General features: G+C 37.6%; 1 protein-coding gene across 1 annotated transcript in view; it reads left to right on the plus strand.

Annotated features, from left to right (window-relative positions):
• Window positions 1–22,139, plus strand: part of OXCT1 (3-oxoacid CoA-transferase 1) — a 1,765,637-nt gene that overhangs the window by 173,923 nt on the left and 1,569,575 nt on the right. The window contains exon 2 of the mRNA XM_044069775.1: window positions 13,769–13,877. Coding sequence (XP_043925710.1) covers window positions 13,769–13,877 — 109 coding nt within the window. The remainder of the gene's footprint in view (window positions 1–13,768; window positions 13,878–22,139) is intronic.

Here is a 22,139-nt window from a genome sequence, read left to right on the forward strand (position 1 = left end):
TAGTTTATATACATACATAATCATGAACACTAATAGTTCAGGATAACTTATATCATAATAGGTTAGTATAATCAATTTAATAAATATTCATTTGCATACTACAAATATATAAACATCAACTGTATTTGAATCAAATATGTATATTATATATCTCAATACTATAATATAGGGTATACTGGTTGTGTTTTTATATACACATATTAATTGCACATTTACATGTTCATTTTATTATTTAGATATTTTGTTACATACTGTATACTTATAAGGGATATTTTGGCACAATATAGCTCTTAGTTAAGTATTAAACATAAGTATAGGCAGATATTATACAATACATTTTGGATACATTATTCATCAAATTAGTTTTTTCATATATGTATATACACAAATAAGTATCACATAGTTTAACTAAATAGATTGTTTAGGTACTTAATTAGTAGTTTTTAAGAATATTTCGTATAATACTTTAGAATATATATATATGTATGAGTGTTTATATTGAATGAATTTGGTTGTATTTAAATAGTATGAATTTTTTATAAAATGCCATTTCCTTTTTAATAATTTTTGGCGGGAAATTAGGCTATTAATTGAGTGATTATTGAATAATTGGTGATGTATAAAATGAATGAGATGTGAAGACAGTTTGTATTCTGAAGAAGTTCGGAAGGACGAAACCTGGGTCAATAAAGCAGTGTTCGCATTGGAGTTTGTATTGTGGCTTTTTCGAGTTGGTCAGTAGTTATAATTTTGGGTTCTGAGTCTGCTTCATCTCCTTATTGGCACTGGCTCACCTTGCTTTCTACATCAAGTTGCAGATAAGTGTTTTGGTTACAAGTTAAATGGCGAGCGAGAGTGGTCCGGTAGATGTCGGGAGCTTGTTGCAGCAGATTAACGAAACTTTACAAGAACATTCGGTTCTCATACAGAAACTGCTTACCAAAGAAGCGGTGAATTCTACGCAAACAGGGGACAGTCTGGGGTTCCCATTGACACAACCAACTCCACCAAACTCCATTATGCAAGGTAACTTTCCAAATGGAAATAAAGAACAAACTGTACAAGATGTTATTAACTGGAAAAATAACAAATATAAATTTTCAAACGGTCCTACTAAATCAACTATCATAGTAGACACCATACAAGATATACAACCAATGCAGGATATGTTAAAACTTTTTGAGAAAAAACTGTTTAGGTTAAAACGGATTCAACTTGAAAACAGCTATTTGTTGCGGAACATCGAATTGGGAATCATTCCCAAAGGTTTACGGCTTTGGAGGTATCCAAACGGCTGTGAACACAATGACAATATGCTATATGACTTACATGCTTTTTTCGACAATTGTGGTATCCGACTTATGGAAATCATAGTCAAATATAATGATATCAAAATTACAGAACTGTTAACTCAATTAGAAGACTTAAATGGCAACATATCTAAAGATCTCTTGTTCGAGCATGTTTACGATCAGTATACACATATTATTTCTGATGTAACAGCATGTTGCGACACCATTTTTCGGAAGAAATGTCACAAAATTCAAAGAGATTTACACAGATATGCACAACATCAAGCATATCCTAAGTCGTGCAATTCCAAAAGTCGTAACCATAGCAACGTTCAAACACAGCCAACGCTGGCCACAGTTGATGACGCTAATCCGCCGTTTGAGGGTGGTGACGACAACATCAGCAATGAAGGCGAGGAGATTCAAGATGAAGGCATAAGGCGTTCGGATCGTTTAAAGAATCAACAAGAAGTGAACAACCAGCAAGAATTTCACACAACAGGCACTAGACCTAAACAAACTTTTTTGGGACTTACAGCGGGCAAAAAACGGAGACTGTAATTGACATCAATGGTGGTATAACCGAAGCACAGACATCAATGGTACTTCCTGTTGGACCTCATGTAATTTTTCCCTTGGACAGTTCGGAACATCAATTCCATATTGTGAGTAAGTCCAACACAGACTTTTACATCATGCCTACTTGTAATACTGACAATTACATTGTACCAATTATTTCTTCAGACGATTATGTACCTATTACAAATGTGATACATGATAACAACAGTATGCATAAGTATGATAATAACAGTTGTTCATATATTCAATTGTCTCAAGATACAGATAATCATGAGCATGATAAAGTGTTATTAGAATTAAGCACGTATCAGTATAAAGAGGATGGGATTAGTGATGGTATACATATAGAAAGTAATACATTTAGTACAGAGCATACAACAGTACATCCCAGTGATCATAATCATTTAGTTAATTTTTACATAGATTATAATCCAGATAACTATATCACTGGGAATGACGACAGTATGCAACTACAAGAAGCAAATGTAGAAGCAAATTTGAATATAGATTTAATAGCAAATAACAATGAGCACTTCTTAAGTAACCACAAACAGTCCAAAACAAATGGAAGAGAATAGCCACTCGTCTTAACGCTCGAATTTATTGAAAGCACAAAATACAGCGTTTTCACTTCCTATATCAGGAAGCTTCATCAGAGATGTCAAAATAGCGCGAGACAGCGCTTTAAATACCTAATATTGAGTACGTGAAACGTACTAAACTAATTAGCTGTATTACCAAATAACACCATATAAATCAAAATAAAAGTGGTACATCAAATAAAAATGATAAAATATTACATGGTATGTATACTCAAAACCACATAAATAAAAGGAATATACGATAAGCTAGCATACGTGAACTTCACATAAGGTACTGGAATATAAGTACCATGGCCATCACAATAATAAAACCATCAATGTAGTTTTTAAAACCATCAATAAAATATTTATAAAAAATAATTAATAATTAGATAAATTCATCACTCTAATGGACGTGATGACACATCTATACATCCTCCAGAGTGGGTAAATCACATAATGAAACAGAGACTCTTCACTTCCATAATGGCTGGAAAACCAGAAATATTCTTTATGTCTTAAATGAACCAATAACGGATGTAAAAATCTAATATCACATAAAAAGGTGGTGACAAGTAATGTTATAATAGAGACCTTCAAATATATTGACATCTTATTTCCTAGGACACCAGTGATGTTTGGTATCCCCAAGGTTCATAAAAACCTTGGGGACCCACCTATGAGAGCCCTTATTGATGGGCGGGCTTCAGTAACCTACCCTTGCTCCAAGTATATAGACTCACTTCTTAGGAAATATGTAGTACAAGTGCCAACTATTTGTAAAGATTCGTGGTCTTTTCTTTCTGACATTAACAACTTTGGGGAAGTGCAAGGTAACAACTTTTTAACAATAGACGTTGTAGATTTATATACATCTATTCCCCATTTAGAGGCCTGCGAGTGGATTGAACTTCTTTTGATTGAGCTTGGGGCCTCTCCTAATGAGATTGATAACATCACAGAAATTTTGGACATAATTTTGACGTCCAATTTTTTCATTTTTGAAAACGAAGTTTACATCCAGAAACAAGGGGTAGCTATGGGCTCCCCTTGTGGAGCGGCAGTAGCCAATTTAGTCATGGCATTTTGGGAGAGGAAGTATGTACTTAATAATCCGGAGTGGAGCGACAAAATCTCTTACTATACTCGCTTCCTGGATGATATTTTCCTTCTTTTTAAAGGGAATGCCAGTGAAGCAGAAAATTTTGTAGCCTACATAAATAGTACTACTACCTTCCTAAGGTTTACTTTTAACTTTAACACTGAAGTAACTAATTACTTGGATGTTAAACTGTCAAAAAATGGATACAACAATTTATTCCACTCTGTCATATATAGGAAAGATACCTATATCAACTCATTTCTCCATTTTTCCAGTTCACATCCCATGAGACAAAAAAGAGCGATTGTCAAGGGACAGCTTGTAAGAGCTGTCCGTATGTGTAGTGAACTTGTTGATTTTCTTTCTGAATGTGAGAATTTGAAAAATTTATTTTCTAATAGAGGTTATCCAAGTACTTTGATTGACGACTTGATAGGCGAAGTAAGTCACAAAAGATCTAGTGGCTTCTATAAGCCTTTGTTGTCATCTACACAGCCACTCACTTGTGTAGGGTTGTCACCTACTGTAAATGAGGGAACTAACATTACCAAGATAGCGGAAGTATCTACTAATGGTTTATGTAGCTTTATTACGGCATTCAATGTGAATTCTAATCAGATTTGTGACATCTTTTATAAGAATTGGTCCTTTATTACTAATAATAGTACCTTATCAGAAAAACTTGGGGAAAAACCACACATAGTCTTTAGACGGGGACAAAACATCAAAGATCTCTTGCAAGGTAGTTTGGTAGACACTTCTTCATCTAGAACTAAGGGGTCCTTTGCATGTGGTTTTTGTAAATATTGTATTTACATCAAAACAGGTTGCTTTTGTTCTGTTGACAACAATAATAAGAAATATTCCATCACTCACAGAATTGATTGCAACACTAAGTCTATTATCTATATAGCGTACTGTGCATGCTGTCCTGCCTTCTATATCGGTAAGACCGATAGAAGGTTTAAGGACAGGATATACCAGCACAATTACGCTATTAGAACTAGAAATAATGAGAACGCACTGGCTAAGCACATTGGATTATTTCCAGGCCACTCTTTTCTATTTATGGGAGTAGATCACCTACCTGAATCTAACAGGGGAGGTCCTCTTTCTTTGAACCTGGAGGTGCGTGAGCTCTTGTGGCAACTTAAAATGAATGCTTTCAGTAATCCGGGTTTAAACGAAAGTTGTAATATCACATCTTTTTTGAAATTAAAATCTCATTTGAGGTGACATTTTATTATTATTATTATTTTTCTGCTTTATAATTTTTGTCTTGATTAGCAGATCACTATTATAACATTACTTGTCACCACCTTTTTATGTGATATTAGATTTTTACATCCGTTATTGGTTCATTTAAGACATAAAGAATATTTCTGGTTTTCCAGCCATTATGGAAGTGAAGAGTCTCTGTTTCATTATGTGATTTACCCACTCTGGAGGATGTATAGATGTGTCATCACGTCCATTAGAGTGATGAATTTATCTAATTATTAATTATTTTTTATAAATATTTTATTGATGGTTTTAAAAACTACATTGATGGTTTTATTATTGTGATGGCCATGGTACTTATATTCCAGTACCTTATGTGAAGTTCACGTATGCTAGCTTATCGTATATTCCTTTTATTTATGTGGTTTTGAGTATACATACCATGTAATATTTTATCATTTTTATTTGATGTACCACTTTTATTTTGATTTATATGGTGTTATTTGGTAATACAGCTAATTAGTTTAGTACGTTTCACGTACTCAATATTAGGTATTTAAAGCGCTGTCTCGCGCTATTTTGACATCTCTGATGAAGCTTCCTGATATAGGAAGTGAAAACGCTGTATTTTGTGCTTTCAATAAATTCGAGCGTTAAGACAACGAGTGGCTATTCTCTTCCATTTGTTTTGGACTGTTTGTGGTTACCAGTTTGTGCTTTTTTGCTTTTTCACTTCTTAAGTAACCCACAAATTATCATGAATACAAAGCAAGATTATAAAATATACAATTATTCTTCCAAGCATATAACAGTAGAACATGCTGATTTATTCTCAAAAGGACTTAGTTATGTCCCATGTATTAAAGGCAATATGGTAGAATCTATATTAGACTTAAAGCTATTTGCAAGGAAATTGAATTTAAAAGCATATTTCAACAACAGTATTGAATGTCACAATCGGGTAGATGGAATGTTCACGAAACCAAGCCTATTCAATCCACCCATGAATGATGAAATTATGTATTTTGAAAGGAGAAGTGAATATGATATGAGAACATATTATAAAAAATATATACATAATAAACATGTCAATATCACAACAATTGAACAACAACTACTTAATGACATAAAAAATGATCCAAACTTCAGAATTATGAGGCCTGATAAAGGTAATGGTATAGTCATTATGGACTACACCGATTACAGTTTATATATGATTAACATGTTAATGAGTAAGACATATCTAGAAATCAGTAGAAATCAAGTGCATATAGCTTACAAAAGAATAGATAACATGTTAGAAGATATGCTATATCAAGGGGGTATCACTGAAAAAGAATATGAATTTTAAGAAATGAACATCCGTCATCAGTGGTATCTTCGGAATACCAAAAATACACAAAGGCCTTAATAATCTTGAATTCAGACCCATAGTAGATGGACAGAGAAGTGTAACATGCAATATAAGCATGTATTTGGATCATTTTTTTAAGGAAAGTATGAAATGTTTCAGTTACTTAACTAAAGACACATGGGATATTTTGACTAGACTTAATAAGATCTGTATGAAGAGAGAATATGTTTTATAACAGTAGATGTTGTTAACTTATTCACCACAATTCCTCATGATGTAGGTCTTTTATGGCTTGAAGAACAACTATATGGGACTTAATCTTTATGAACAAGATCAAATTAACACATTAATAAATCTTATGGAAATAGTACTTAATAATAATTATATCTTTTTTGAAGGTAGTTATTTCCAACAAATAAGTGGAGTAGCCATGGGGGCACCTTGTGCCCCCATGTATGCAAACCTCATCATGAGTTATTGGGAACACAACTATCTATTCACAACAGAGTTTCGGGATCACCTTATTATGTATACCAGATATTTGGATGACATATTTATCATATGGGATAAAGATAAAAATAAAGATCTAAATATATTGGAAACATTTTTAGAATATATTAATACCACAGTTAAATTTTTGAAATTCACTTATAATGTCCAAGAATATAAAATTAACTATTTGGATGTAGATATAACATATAACAAAGAAACAAACAATTTAAAAACACAAATACATAGGAAACCTACTTTTTCAAATGCGTACTTGCATTACGACAGCTGGCACCCTGGCCATCAGAAAAAAGCCATAGTTAAAGGGCAGATGGTCAGGGCTGCCAGAATGGTCAGTGAAGAAGTAGATTTCATCGAAGAAATGAAATACATTATGCAATTATTTATGAACAGGGGATACCCTGAACAATTCTGTGTCAAAATATTTAATGAAGTAATAAATAAAAGAAAAAATGGAACTTATATGGCAATATTAAAAACAGGTTCGTTAAATAAAATATCACTTGATAATGAAGATATATTGGATAAAGATGGTTATAACAACATCCCATTATATATTATTAAATTTGATGATAGTTCTAAAGATATAGAACATATCATTAGGAGAAATTGGGGATTCTTTATCAATGACAAAATAGGAAGACAAATATTTGATGGACCAATAAAATTTGTATATAAGAAGAGTCCTTCTTTTAAAAATATATTAGAAAATAAAAGAAAAATCGAGATATATAAAAGAGCAAAAGAAGGGAATTATAGATGTGGGACATGTAGCACATGTAGTCATATTTATGAGACAGGCACCAATGTCAGAGTTAATGAATGTAATATCAGGATATATGGACATTATAATTGTTTTACAACCAACGTGGTATACATAGCATTGTGTCAACAATGTAAAGCCTTTTACGTGGGAAAAACAAAAAGAAAATTTAGAGAATGAATTAAAGAACATTTATTAGATATTCAGCATCATAAAAATAGTAATGCTCTAGCAAGACACATTATAGACAATACCAATCATAAATTCAAATTTATGGTGGTCAATCAAATTAAACAGGATCCACAAGGAAGAATAACCATGTATCATTTAGATATGGAAGAACTAAAATGGCAGATTCAGCTCAATTCATGTATACCTCCTGGTATAAATGAATATATGACCATAATGCCATTATTAAAATTGAATAGAATATACAATAAATGATGTATGGTATTATACAAAACATTATATCACAATTATTATCATTTAAGTTATATAGTTGGTTATACATAGTTTATATACATACATAATCATGAACACTAATAGTTCAGGATAACTTATATCATAATAGGTTAGTATAATCAATTTAATAAATATTCATTTGCATACTACAAATATATAAACATCAACTGTATTTGAATCAAATATGTATATTATATATCTCAATACTATAATATAGGGTATACTGGTTGTGTTTTTATATACACATATTAATTGCACATTTACATGTTCATTTTATTATTTAGATATTTTGTTACATACTGTATACTTATAAGGGATATTTTGGCACAATATAGCTCTTAGTTAAGTATTAAACATAAGTATAGGCAGATATTATACAATACATTTTGGATACATTATTCATCAAATTAGTTTTTTCATATATGTATATACACAAATAAGTATCACATAGTTTAACTAAATAGATTGTTTAGGTACTTAATAATTAGTAGTTTTTAAGAATATTTCGTATAATACTTTAGAATATATATATATGTATGAGTGTTTATATTGAATGAATTTGGTTGTATTTAAATAGTATGAATTTTTTATAAAATGCCATTTCCTTTTTAATAATTTTTGGCGGGAAATTAGGCTATTAATTGAGTGATTATTGAATAATTGGTGATGTATAAAATGAATGAGATGTGAAGACAGTTTGTATTCTGAAGAAGTTCGGAAGGACGAAACCTGGGTCAATAAAGCAGTGTTCGCATTGGAGTTTGTATTGTGGCTTTTTCGAGTTGGTCAGTACTTATAATTTTGGGTTCTGAGTCTGCTTCATCTCCTTATTGGCACTGGCTCACCTTGCTTTCTACATCAAGTTGCAGGGCTCAGAGTACCTTCAGGCCCAGAACATGGAGTTCGCCTGCTCAATCTGCTGGTGAGGGTAGGGGCCAGTCCTTTCGAAAACAGGCCCAATGACCTGCATTTTCAGCTGCCAGATTTTTCTTGCCTGGCAGCTCCTTTGGGAGGAAAACTAGCTCTTTTCAAGCAAAACTGGCTTTTAATCACCCAGGACAAATGGGTATTGGACATTATAAACCAAGGCTACAAGTTCTATTTCCATACATTGCCTCCTTTCAAAGGCATGCCAGACGTTCCTCCTCGGCAAAGGATAGAGGCTCACAAACAGATTTCCTTACTTCTTCAAATGGGAGCTATACAGCCAGTTCCTCTGTCAGAGGTGGGTCTAGGATTTTATTCTCGCCTGTTTCTAGTACCAAAGAAGGGGAACACGTGGAGACCGATTTTGGATTTATCCATCCTCAACACTTATTTGGACATTCCAAAGTTCAAAATGCTGACGTTACAACAGCTTTTACCCCTGCTGGGAAAAGATCACTGGATGGTAACTCTGGATCTAAAAGAAGCTTATCTTCATGTTCCTATCAGGCCCAGTTGCAGGAGGTACCTGCTGGCTGGAAATTTACATTATCAGTTCTCTGCATTGCCCTTTGGCTTATCTACTGCGCCCAAAGTGTTCACAAAGGTTCTGGCTCCAGTGATAGCCTTTTTCAGGTTAAGAGGAATACAGATTTATCCTTATTTGGACGATTGCCTGATTATTGCACAAGACAAGGACGAACTTCTTCATCATCTACAGTATGTGATGGTAGTGTTAAGATGCCTAGGGTATTCTGTGAACGAAACAAAGTCCAGTCTAGTACCCTCTCAGGACATGTGCTTTCTGGGTGTGAGACTGAATACAGCTTCCCAGATGGCCTTTTTGACCCCGGACAAACAAAGAAACCTTTCTCTTTATAGGTTCATAGGTTCATAGGTTCATACTAGGCTATCCATTATTTTTCTGTGCCTCTGTCTGTCGTGACTGAGGGTAATCCCCTGGGTATATATCTGATCTCCCATCCATTGGTCAAGATTTTTTGAACAAGGCCAGCGAGGTGCTCTGCCTCACATGTACGGGATTTTGTTCCGAGCATAATCTTTGGGGTGATGATCTATCCCTATCTTATCTCCCCATTAACCTATTAATAGCCGTGTGTAAGTCTCCTCCCGCCTTGTGTTGGGATGATAGATTTTTTTTTTGGTGAATATTCATCATCAAATCTGGGTTGGACATGGCCTTGTATGTTAGGCAAAGGTCACTCTGAGCAAAGTGATGGCGACTGAATAGAGCTGGAGTTCTAAGGTCTTCCTAACTACTTTAGCTACATGGGTGTCGAATGACAGACTACTATCAACCTGGGTCCCCAGGTCCCTGATAACTACCTATTTGGTAGCTATTATTTCCATCAAATGTCTCTACAGTCCAGGCTGACTGCAAGGACAGTCCTTCAAGCCTTGGGGTTCATGGCATCTTGTATTCTGGTGCTTCCCAATGCCAAACTGCATATGAGGAAGCTTCAGTGGTATCTCAAAAATGTATGGACACAACACTGCCAAGATCTAGACACTGTCATTCAGATGATTCCTTGCATTCAGAAGGAATTTTTGTGGTGGGCCCAGGAATGTCACCTAAACAAGGGACTCTCTGTGACCCGACCAGAGGCGAGTCAGATTCTAACGACAGATGCCTCGGACAAGGCTTGGGGAGCACACCTCAATGGAAAATGGGTGCAAGACACGTGGCCTGTCAGACTTCAACATTTGCATATCAACTTGGAGGAGATGTTAGCAGTTCAATTTGCTTTGATGGCTTTCAAGGATTTACTTCACCCAGGGCAGGTGTTGATTCAAACAGACAACACTACTGTCATGTGGTACATCAACAAGCAAGGGGGAACTCACTCGTACCCTCTTTGCAGGCAAGCGATGATTTTGTGGGAGACTGCTCTCAGTTTACACCTCAATCTTCAGGCAAGGTTCCTACCAGGAGCACAGAACTCCTTAGCAGATGTGTTGAGCAGACAAATAGTGGATCCTCACGAGTGGAAATTGGAACCTCATGTATTTCAAAAGTTGACAGTGTTATGGGGAACTCCAGACATAGATCTGTTCGCTTCTCCACTAAATTACCAGTTGCCAAAGTTTTGCACAAAAATGTTTCATCCCACAGCTTGGAAGGTGGACGCTCTATCATTCAGTTGGAACAATCTTCATGTATATGCCTTTCCACCTCTGCCTCTTCTACCCAAGGTACTCTTAAAGGCCAGGCAAGACAAGCCATCCATGATTCTGATAGCGCCGGATTGGCCTCGACAACACTGGTACCCACTACTGAGGAGTTTAGTACGAGCCTCCATGGCCTCTACCTTTGATTCCACATCTTTTGTCTCAGGAGGGCAATCACTTTCTCAATGTCCGGATTCAGTCTCTGCATCTAACAGCCTGGCATATTCTGTTTTAGACTCTGGAGGGTCTCAGCTTCCACAACAAGTTTTGAATGTTATTTTGGAGGCCAGGAGGCCTAGTACAAGAAAAGTTTACGCTGATAAATGGAGGAGATTTTTTATTTGGAGCAAAGGGAAGGGCTTTGATGTTTCCAAGCCTGATTTAAGTGTTTCTCTGCAATATCTTACTGAATTATTGGACAAGGGTTTGTCCTTCTCCTCCATAAAGGTTCATGCTGCAGCCATTTCTGCTCACTATGACTGTGACCCTCCTTTATTCTCTCATCCTTTGTTTAAGCAATTTCTTAGAGGGGCAAAGAACATAAGACCCCCACGTAGAGCCCCTACTCCTGCTTGGGATCTCAATTTTGTGTTGGAAAAACTTACTCTACAACCTTTTGAGCCTGCAGCTACTGCCGAGTTGAAGTATTTGTCATGGAAGACTGCTTTTTTGTTGGCCATTACCTCTGCAAGAAGGGTTTCTGAATTACAGGCCCTTATGGCAGTGGAACCTTTCCTAATTTTTCACAAGGATAGGGTATCTTTGCGTACTAATCCTTCCTTTATGCCTAAAGTGGTGTCTAATGTGGCCTTGAATCAAACTATTCATTTGCCTACCTTTTATGCAGACCCCCAAAACAAAGGGGAGAAGATTCTGCATACTTTGGATATTCATAGGCAGTTGCGTTATTATTTGAGCAGAACCAAGGGGTTCAGGCAGTCTCAGCAGTTGTTTGTTTCTTTTGCTTTGGGTTTTCAAGGAAAACCTGTTTCGAAACAGACTATTTCTAAATGGATTGGTTTTTGTATTTCTTTCTGTTATTCCCATCATGGTAAGGAGATTCCGGCTGGAATCAGACCTCATTCCACTAGAGCTACTGCCACTTCTACTGCCTTTCTAAGGGGGGTAGCTACAAAAGATATTTTGGAGGCAGCTACTTGGAGTTCAGTACATACTTTTTCTAAACATTACCATCTTCCTCTCTATTCTAAGTCTAGGGCTGGGTTTGCCACTGCTATTTTACAGGGCATTTTAGCAGCCCCTAATGCTTTATGATTTGGCCATCCTCCCTTTCCTCTGCTTTGGGATTCTACCCATATGTAAGGACTGCAGCAATGTGAGATGAAGAACATAGTACAGTTTTGTACCTACCATAAATGTAGATGTTTGAAGATCCACATTGCTGCAGTCCAACGTACCCTCCCTCCTTCCCCACTGTAGTTTGTATGGTTATATAGTTTGGGTGGTGGTTGTTGTTGGGCATGTTTTTGGGAGGTATTCTGTTTTTGGCTGTGGCCTTTCTTTTTAGGGCCTTCTGACATCTGGGGCAAGAAAAGACTGAGGATATGACGTCGGTCATGCGCTTTTATACCCTGACGCTCTGATGTCAGATCTGAGCGCCCATGACCGACGTCAGCCTAATACTTTGGTATTCGGGCCGACCGAGGACAGCGGACTACCCATATGTAAGGACTGCAGCAATGTGGATCTTCGAACATCTACATTTATGGTAGGTACAAAACTGTACTTTTCCCTTTCCCTCATCTCACACTCATCATGGAAAGTTCTTCTGTTCACAGTAAGTGACATTGTCTTGTTCAGTCATACATCATTTGCTGTGGCTACCCCTTCTATCATAATTTCACTTCTCTAACCTTCTGAAGTTGCTTTTTATTTATTTGCTGTATTTAAACTCATCCTGCCATTGCTGTCTGCCAATTATCCAACCGTGTATCTGATAATTGCTTGCTGCCCTTGTTCTCTACATTATCCCTATGTGCATCAGATGAAAGATTAACCACAAAAGTCCCTGTGCTACATTTCTCCTGTACCCCTTCTATTATTGTACCTTGCTTACAGCTACTGTTAAATCCAGTTATTAAACTCATTGCCCTTGGTATCCCCTCCAACCATATTTCATCATGAAACAGGTTCAGCCACCTACATACCTTATTTTCCTTTTACCTGTTGTTTTCTATTAACTCATTTTCACAGAGCTGCTTAATTCTACTGATGTGTTCATATGAAGCCACACACTCTTCATCAGGAGAAAAGTAGTTAAAAAGCAAACCTAACCCAGGTCTATCTTTTCACAGCATAAAAAGAAGCTTCCATTATTAAATTCATTTTCACTCCTGCTTTAGAAACAGAAAAGTTATAGTCATCACAGTTATGTTTTTCTCTGGAAATCAGAGTGTGTGTGTCTGTGTGTGTGTGCGTGCGCATGTGTGCATATATGTGATGTGTATATGTATATATATATATATATATATATATATATATATATATGTGTGTGTGTGTATATATCTATATCTATATATATATATATATATATATATATATATATATATATATATATATACATATACATATACACGTACGTATAGATAGATACCCACCTGAAATTATATTTTGTGTATTCATCTCATCATTCTTATGTTGTTTCTCAGCTTTTCTAAGGCTATTTTATATTCTATTTTATATATTTTATTTTCGAATAAGTCATTTTTATTTTGTTGATTAGTGTAGAATTCACATCCTGATGATTTTCTTTGTTTGGGATTGCTCTAGACGTGTGGTTGCTGTTTTTCTACAAGTAGTTGCCAGAATGCCAAGTTTTACAGTGATCCTGTTGAAGCAGTAAAAGACATTCCGAATGGAGCAACGCTGCTTGTTGGTGGTAAGTTTTTTTTGTTTTGTGTGCCATCATTTTGATTCTGAGTCTTTATTGTCATGTTAGTTGCTTTGCTGGAATAAGAAAATGTGTGATGCTTAAAGTCTCTCTATCTTAGTTTGAGTTATTTATTTAGGCATGTGCATTTTTTTTTCTAAGCAGCAATATACTTCACTTTTTAGCTCATTTCCAGATGTCTGCTAATGTAGGTCAGTGTAATATATCCTAAATCGAATGTAGTACATAGTATAATCATGTTATAATGGAATCTCTGCTATAATGGACAAGGTCCTCAGGTCCCGGCCATACATTCACATAAATGCGTAGAAAAGACATTGGATATAACAAACTCGCTTATAAGGGAATTTTGCTTATATCAGACTAATAGTTAGGTTCCCTGTGGCTGCTGTGAGTTATTTATTTAGGCATGTACATTTTTTTCTAAGCAACAATATACTTCACTTTTCAGCTCATTTCCAGATGTCTGCTAATGTAGGTCAGTGTAATATATCATAGATCGAATGTAGTATATAGTATAATCATGTTATAATGGAATCTCTGCTATAATGGACAAGGTCCGCAGGTCCCGGCCATACATTCACATAAATGTGTAGAAAAGACATTGAATATAACAAACTCACTTATAAGGGAATTTCACTTATACCGGACTAATAGTTAGGTTCCCTGTGGCCGCTGATAGATGCTGTCTTATATGGTTATAATGGAATATGCATTCGCATTTATACGTGTGTGCTGTTTAGTGTCAGATGGTGAAGAAGTCTGCTTGTTCGAAGAGGTGTTCAATAGCTCTATAGTTAAAATGTCAAATTGTCATTTTTAATACAAATAAAACAAAACACAAACTGACATTGTATGCGAGTATGGTGTTAGTAAGTCGACAGAGTGAGTTGCATTAACGGTTAGAAATACAAATCCTCCTGGCAGTTTGCTGACACTAGCAAGAAAATGCACAAGTCTACATATGATTACATTGAAAATGCTCTTTTCCTTTGGTTAAATCAAACCTATTCAGTTGATGCTCCTGTGTCTGGTGCAGTATTGAAAGAGAAGGCGGCTAGTTTTGCCCATGAACTTGGTCACAGCGACTTTAACTACAGTGATGGCAGGATCAGTTTAAGAACACTGAGATGTTATTTTCCGCATTCTGAGTGGAGAATCTGCGACTGTACTGCAAGAATTGGTCATGGACTGGTTGCAAAGTAAATTACCACAGCTGCTAGAATGATATGATGAACATAACATCTTCAATGCAGACAAAACAGGTTTGTTATTTAAGCTGCTGCTGGACTACACAGTGACATTCAGAGGAGACACTTGCCATGGTGGCAAGAGAAGTAAAGACTGTCTTTATTGTTTGCTGTAAACATGGATGGATCTGAAAAGCTACCACTGTTAGCCGTTGGTAAGTTTGTCAAGCCACGATGTTTCAAAGATGTGAAATCGATGCCAGTGCAGTACAGAAGCAACCTCAAAGCATGGATGACTAGCAGTCTGTTCAGCGAGTGGCTGATCGGATTGTACAGAAATTTTCAAGGAAAAACGGCATATAGTGATGATTGTTGATAAATGTAGCACACATTTATTTATTTATTTATTTATTACATTTGTTAACCAGGTTATGTCCGACTGGAAGCCCGTTTTCAGTGGATGCCTGGGGAAAAAAGCTCCACAAGCAGTAACAAAGATTACATTCATTATAATTAATATAATACAGTAGACAGTATAGAATACAAACAATAGTACACGTATGCAAAGTCTGTAAGCTTAAACAGAAATACTAATTACAAAGACTATTGTTAAGTTAGAAATAGTAATTACAAAGTGTGCACAAAATAAAATGAAATAAAATCAGAGACATATTAACAGTGATGAAAGGCATGGAGTTATTAACTATGTACAGAATTAAATCAAAAAAATTAATTCTGACAATCAAATTAAAACAGAGTGCAAGCTATTATGGGTCAGCAAAGTTAGAACAAAGATGGAGGGAGTATATTTGCAGGTAAAGTAGGCTAAGGTATGGGAGATGGTAGAATTAGCCTGGAGAATGACAGGAGCAAAGCCAGTGTTTGGCTAGTTAATTTTTCAGGAGTTGTTTGAACTCATGGTGAAAATTTTGGCTGATGTGCTGTGGAAGAGAGTTTCACAATTTGGCTGTTTTGTGGGAGTAAAGGGAGTCACCATGGTAGTTGTGGGAGCGGTATACCTTTAACATTAGCTTGTTGGAAGATCTGAGAGACCAGGTAATTTTACTAGGTTGGACAAGGTTAGAGAGAGTGGGGCAGTTACTGGGTTGGTATATTATTTTGTGGGCCATGGTCATTTGGTTGTGTGATAAAAGATTAGGGAGGTATAACAAGTTGAGCTGGGAGAGGGCAGTGCAATGGTGAGTCTTGTAAGGCTGATTAGTAGCAAACTTGGTGATTTTATTGTAGCAGGATTCAAGGTTATTGAAGCCAGACTTGCATAGGTTTGTGAATATTTGAGAGTTTGTGAATATTTGAGATCTGTTTAGGAGGTTGGAAAGCAGGTGTGACTGAGCAGTGGCTATTCTGGCACTTCTGAGTGAGGTATGGTTTAGTCCTATAGAGGGCACCAAGTTTGGCGTGAACTTTCTTGATGATAATAGAGGTATGCTTGTCAAATTTTAGGTAGTCATCTATTGTGACATGTAGCAGTTTAGCCTAGCTAGTGGGCTGTATTATGGTACCATTTCAGGACAGGACTGTGAGAGGGAACTGTCCAGGTTTGGATAATTTGTTTCTAAAGGCAATGGTCTTAGTTTTGGTTGGGGGCAATGGTCTTAATTTTGGTTGGGTTAAATATGAGTTGATGTGCAGAGAGGTATCTTTCTATGTCCAGAAAAGAAGTTTGCATTTTTATTTGATGCTCTTGTGGTGAGGGGGCTGAGCATATAAGTGTGGAATCATCGATGTTCTGGACAATGTGAGCCTGTTGAGTCGCTGAGCGAAATTGTTAGTAAATATGGTAAAGAGGAAGGGACCAAGAATGGAGCCTTGGGGTACGCTGACTGAGATGGGGAGTAGGGGGAGTGACTGTTAGCCCCTTTAGTTGCTTGCTGACGGTTGGAGAAGTAACCGTGGAACCAGGTTAGGGATGCAATAGTGAGGCCATAAGATAAGAGTTTGTCTAAAGGTAGCTGGTGAGAAACAGTGTCAAAGGCTTTAGACAAATTGAGAAAGATAGAAGAGACAGAGTGACCTTCATTTATGAGCTTGTGAATGGTACTGGTGAAAGATATTAGAGCTGTGCTAGTACTATGTTTAGAACAAAAGCCTTGCTGAGAGCTAGACAGCAAGTTGAGACTAAGTAGGTGGTGTAGGAGTTGTTTGTGGATGCATTTTTCTAATATTTTTGCAAAGGGGGAGAGTATGGCTGTGGGACGGTAGTTGGTTAGCTTCCTGGAGGGTCCACCTTTGCAGAGGGCAGTGATGTGTAATACTTTCCAGAGAGGAGGGATGTACTGTTTTGTAACTGAACGATTAATCAAGATAGAAATGGGGTAAGTGATAGAAGGAGCTGAAATATTTAGAAATTCATTAAGAAGTAGATCAGCTGCAAGACAACAGGATTTAAGCTTGGTGAGGAGTTTTTATGTAGTTGGTTTGAGTGGTATTAAAAGTGAGGAGGTTGGGGTAGTCTGGTATAGGAGTAGGAATGGTAAATGGATTGGTGCTCTGGGTACCTAATAGGGTGGTTATGAATTTAATAAAGTGTGAGTTGAACTGGGTGGCTATAGGGTCAATGTTGTTAGGAGAGACAGGGGGAGGGTCAGGGGTAGGGGTATGGCCAGGGCTAAGGAGATAGTTAATACTTTTCCAGAATTTTTGAGGGTTGTACAGGTATTTATATGACTGGCTAGGAGGTAGGTTTGTTTGTCTTTTTTGATTTGTTTTTAGCTACGTTACAAATCGGTTTATATACAAAGAGGTTGGCTGAATCTTTGGTAGTCAAGTATGCTGTCCATGCCCTATCTCTGTTTAATTAGCAGTTTGGTGTCATTTGATAACCATGGTAGTTGTTTGGCTGTAGTGAACCTTCCTAGTGGGTGGAAGACTATTAAGTATGTTAAGGAAGGTGTTGAAATATTGGGCAGCCAGGTCAAGGTGGAGGTGTTTAAGTGGTGACCAGTCACACTGTTGAAGTAATAGGTTAAAGATAGAAGGGGAGAAATGTTTTGTGCTACGTATGTATTTGTAGGAAATGTTATATTGTGTGTGTATATATTTTCTGTAAAGAAAGGTTGGGGAATGTTCATTAAGGGAATTTGGCAGACATCCTACTAGGTAGTGTAGGTTGGGCCTATTAGTCAGAATCCAATCTAGGGTTGACTGTTTATTGGACTGTTTGTCTGTGCAAGTAGGACAGGTTATGGCTTGAGTGAAATTGAAGAGGTTTATGTGATCTGAGGGGGTGCTAGATGTGCAGGAGTGCCAGTCAAGATTGAAATCACCAAGAATTATAGTTTCTTGGCTGAAATTGGTAGATGCCCAGCACAATAGATTTTCAGTTGTAGAAAGGTTGTTGCCTGGAGGGAGATAGGCAGTGATGATAATTATATTTCTGTTAGAATTGATTTTGAGGCGAGTTGTTAGGATTTCGGAGTTGGGTAGGTCAGGGTAGGTACAGTTAAGTAGTTCAACTTTGAGGGTGTCCTTAAACATAATGGCAACTCCACCACATCTTTTGTCTAATCTGTCTTGTCTAATGATGTTATAGCCAGAAGTGATAACTTCATTATCATTAATATGTGGTTTTAACCAGGTTTCTGTTATTAAGGCTGTCAGTTGAGTAGAAGTCAAGGGTTATATGGAATTCTGTAATTTTATTTATGAGGCTGCACAAATTGAAATTGGTAAAAAGTAGGTCTGTGGATGAGGTTTTAGGCTGAGGGCGTAAGGGTGGGAGTGTGAGGTAGATTGGATAGGAAGAGACTGGGAGGTGTGGGGGAGATGTGTGGCCAGTGAGCTAAGTTATTCTTTGGACCTGGGTTGTGATGGATGTCAGCTTTGAGTTTAATTTGTGTCAAGGAGTGTAGTAGTAGATTTCTTAGTAGTTTTGTGGTTGGGCTGGTGTGTTTGTATGTGTTTGAAGGGTGTGAGAACAGAGGTTGAGATATTTTAAAGTTGTGGGCTGACAGCAGTGTGAGAGTGGGACTGACAGTGGTTCATAGGTTCATACTAGGCTATCTGCCCTAGGACATTTATAAGCCTAGCCAGAGTGTGTTTGGCTTTCGCCACACATTTTAAATTAATTTTGCTATGCCCTTTTTCGAGGTTAGTATACTGTGCCTCTGTCTAACAGTGACACAGAAGTGATACCCGGGGTAAACCTACGATGGAAAGGCAGTGGGAGAGTAGGAGAGTGGTAGTGTTTGTTGTGGTATGTATGGAGAGAGGTGGAGTTGTAGATAGAGTAGAGAAAGTACAGCAGGATGGTGTAGGCTATTATGGAGTATTAGGGATGCATGATTGATAGATATGTTGCAGAGTTGAAATAAAAGGTGGAAAGGGGAGGGCAAGAGTCAGTTTGAAGATGTAAGGAGAATAAGCAGTGCAGAGGGTGGAGAAAGGGGAGTCAGAATAGATGAGTGTGTAGCTGGATTTGGATAGGTTGAGGGAAAAGTGGGTGCGAGTTTGTGGCTGGTTGTGGATAGGTTAAGGGAAAAGTGAGTATGTTTTGGTTAGGTATAAATCTAATTAATGTGGAGGTGGGTGGGGATGGGGTTAGGGTAGGAGAGCGGAGTGAGCCCGAGTGGAGCGAGGGTGAATAAAGCGGGTTGAGCTGATATTCTTTGCAACAGAAGAAGAAAGAAACAATCACTTAGAGTGAGAAGGTAAACTATAGCAGGGAGCAGATCCTGTTGTAAGTAGAAAGGAACAAGAGATAAAATAGGTGGGAGGGAAGAAGGGAAAACAACAGAGAATAATTGTAGGAAGAGAACAAAAAGATAGGTAAAGAAAGAAAAGGCACTAGTTAAGAGAGGAGTCTGTTAAGCTAGAAGATGGCAGAAGTAAAAATATTTTAAGGGAATTATGTAAAGGGAGAAATTTAATTAGCCAAAGAAGCTAAATGTAAATGGGAGAGTAAAGACTGAGGTAAAGGGGAAGAGAGGGGGGAGTCTCAGTGGAGCTGAGACAGCCCTTAATATAATGGTTAAAGATACTGTTTATTATGACTGTTAAGGTTTTAGTAGTTATTCAAACATACATAAAAATACTGCTGTCCGATAAAATGAAGAGTGCAGTTTCTTTCTATAAAATGGAGGTGGCACCCTAAGTAGGCAGTTGGTGGTCAAAATATTAGGTGAAGCTCACTTCTTGTACATAAAAGCACTGCTGTCTGATAAAATGGAGAGTGAATTTCCTTTCTATAATATAGCGGAGGCACCCTAAGTAGGCAGTTGGTGGTAAAAATATTTGGTGAAGTTCACTTCTTGTACATAACAGTAGAACATTTTGTAATCACAAAATGTAAAGACTACTAACAACTCCGAGGACTCGTGAGCAAGGAAAAGAATGGTTAGAAAGGAAAAGATGGTGCAAACCACTAGACATGGGATTTTAAATGTCCACACATGATCCAGCTAATGCCAAACAGCTTAAAGTAACACACCTGGGGCCGGATTCATGAAGGCTTGCACGGAGTCTAAGTACAGTAAGACTCCAGACAGCCAATATGTCTGCCGAGCGATCCAGGAACAGCCGGCAGGGGCGTGCATGAGAGCTCCTAAAACTACCCTTGCATGGACAGTGTTATGTTATGTAAATTACCTCATTTGCTGCTGAAAGCTATGCAAATGAGGTAAATTTGCGATCCAGGAAACACTAACCTGTCCGAGTAAGAGTAGTGTTATTTGCAGAAATGTACTCCGTTGGTAACGGAGTACCATTCTGCAAATAGCAAAACAGAGCTATGACAGCTCCAAATAAAGGATGCATCCAGTTGAGGAAGCATGCCAATGGCCAAATATAAGGCCATTGGCATTTCTATCCATTGCAGAATAATAAAAAATATTTTTTTTCCCCCGATCTCCGATGTTTAAGCATAGCGCAGTGCCACGCAAACGTGCGGCGCTCTAAAAACCAGAAAAAAAATAAAATAAAAGCCAAAAATAGGCATTTTATTAAAAATATTCATCTGCCATGCAGGTGAATGGCAGGCTGAAGGCAACATGGCTACTGAGTAGTGGTTGCTAAGGGGGGAAGCTCAGCCTGAGAGATGTAACCAAGCATTACTAGGCAATCCTATGCAAATGAGGATAAGGATAGTGAATCCCAATATTGCCTACCATGTGAACCATGTCCTTAGAGTGTAAGCCAATTACGCAGGCAGTACACTAGCCCAGCCCAGCACTTAAAAACTCTACAAACAACATTTCCCCATGTTTTTCTCAGAAACACTGCAACACTGCAGTCTACAAAGAGAAGTGAAAACTTAAAAAGCTTAACTGAGACAAAAAAATGTTAGGAGCTGCCATTGCTATTATAAGGCAACATGTGCAAGTTGCTGAGGGTGGTGCCATTGTGAATGCTGCTGAGCAACCTACAGTGAGGAGACTGAGAAGAGTGTACAGACCCAGGGTGACCTACCAGGGGCTGCATGAGTTGGAGATAGTGGAGCGCTATAGAGTGGACAGAGACCTCCTGCAGCAAATTGTTGAGCTGTGCAGGCCACACCTCACACACAGAACCAACAGAGGGGAACTCATTCCAGTGGAAACCAAGGTATGTGTTGGCCTAAGAATACTAGCAACAGGTACATTCCAGAGACCAACTGGTGATATGATGGGGATTTCACAGGCATCAGCATCCAGGGTACTGCACCAGTTCCTGAATGCCATGTCAGCACATGTTGGTGATCATGTATATTTCCCCAATTCCCGTGAGGTATTGGCCAGCAATATGCATCTCTTCCAGCAAATAGCGGAATACCCTGAGGTAGTGGGTGCAATTGACTGCACGCACATACACATCAAAGCACCAGCCGGTGAGCGGGGTAGGGCCTACATCAACCACAGGGGAGTCCACTCCATCAACTGCCAGGTCGTGTGCGATGCCCAGGGCATAATACTGAATGTGTGTGCTGGCTGCCCTGGAAGCTACCATGATTTCCATATCTGGCATCTGACGCAGCTGTACCAGACATTTGTCAATGGGGACATCCTGATGGTCACCTAGTGGGGGATGCTGGATACGCACTGGAGCCGTGGCTGATGACACCCAT

This window comes from Protopterus annectens, chromosome 1.part0 (genome assembly GCF_019279795.1).
Source record: "Protopterus annectens isolate FY-2018-M chromosome 1.part0, PAN1.0, whole genome shotgun sequence".
Lineage (NCBI taxonomy): Eukaryota > Metazoa > Chordata > Ceratodontiformes > Protopteridae > Protopterus > Protopterus annectens.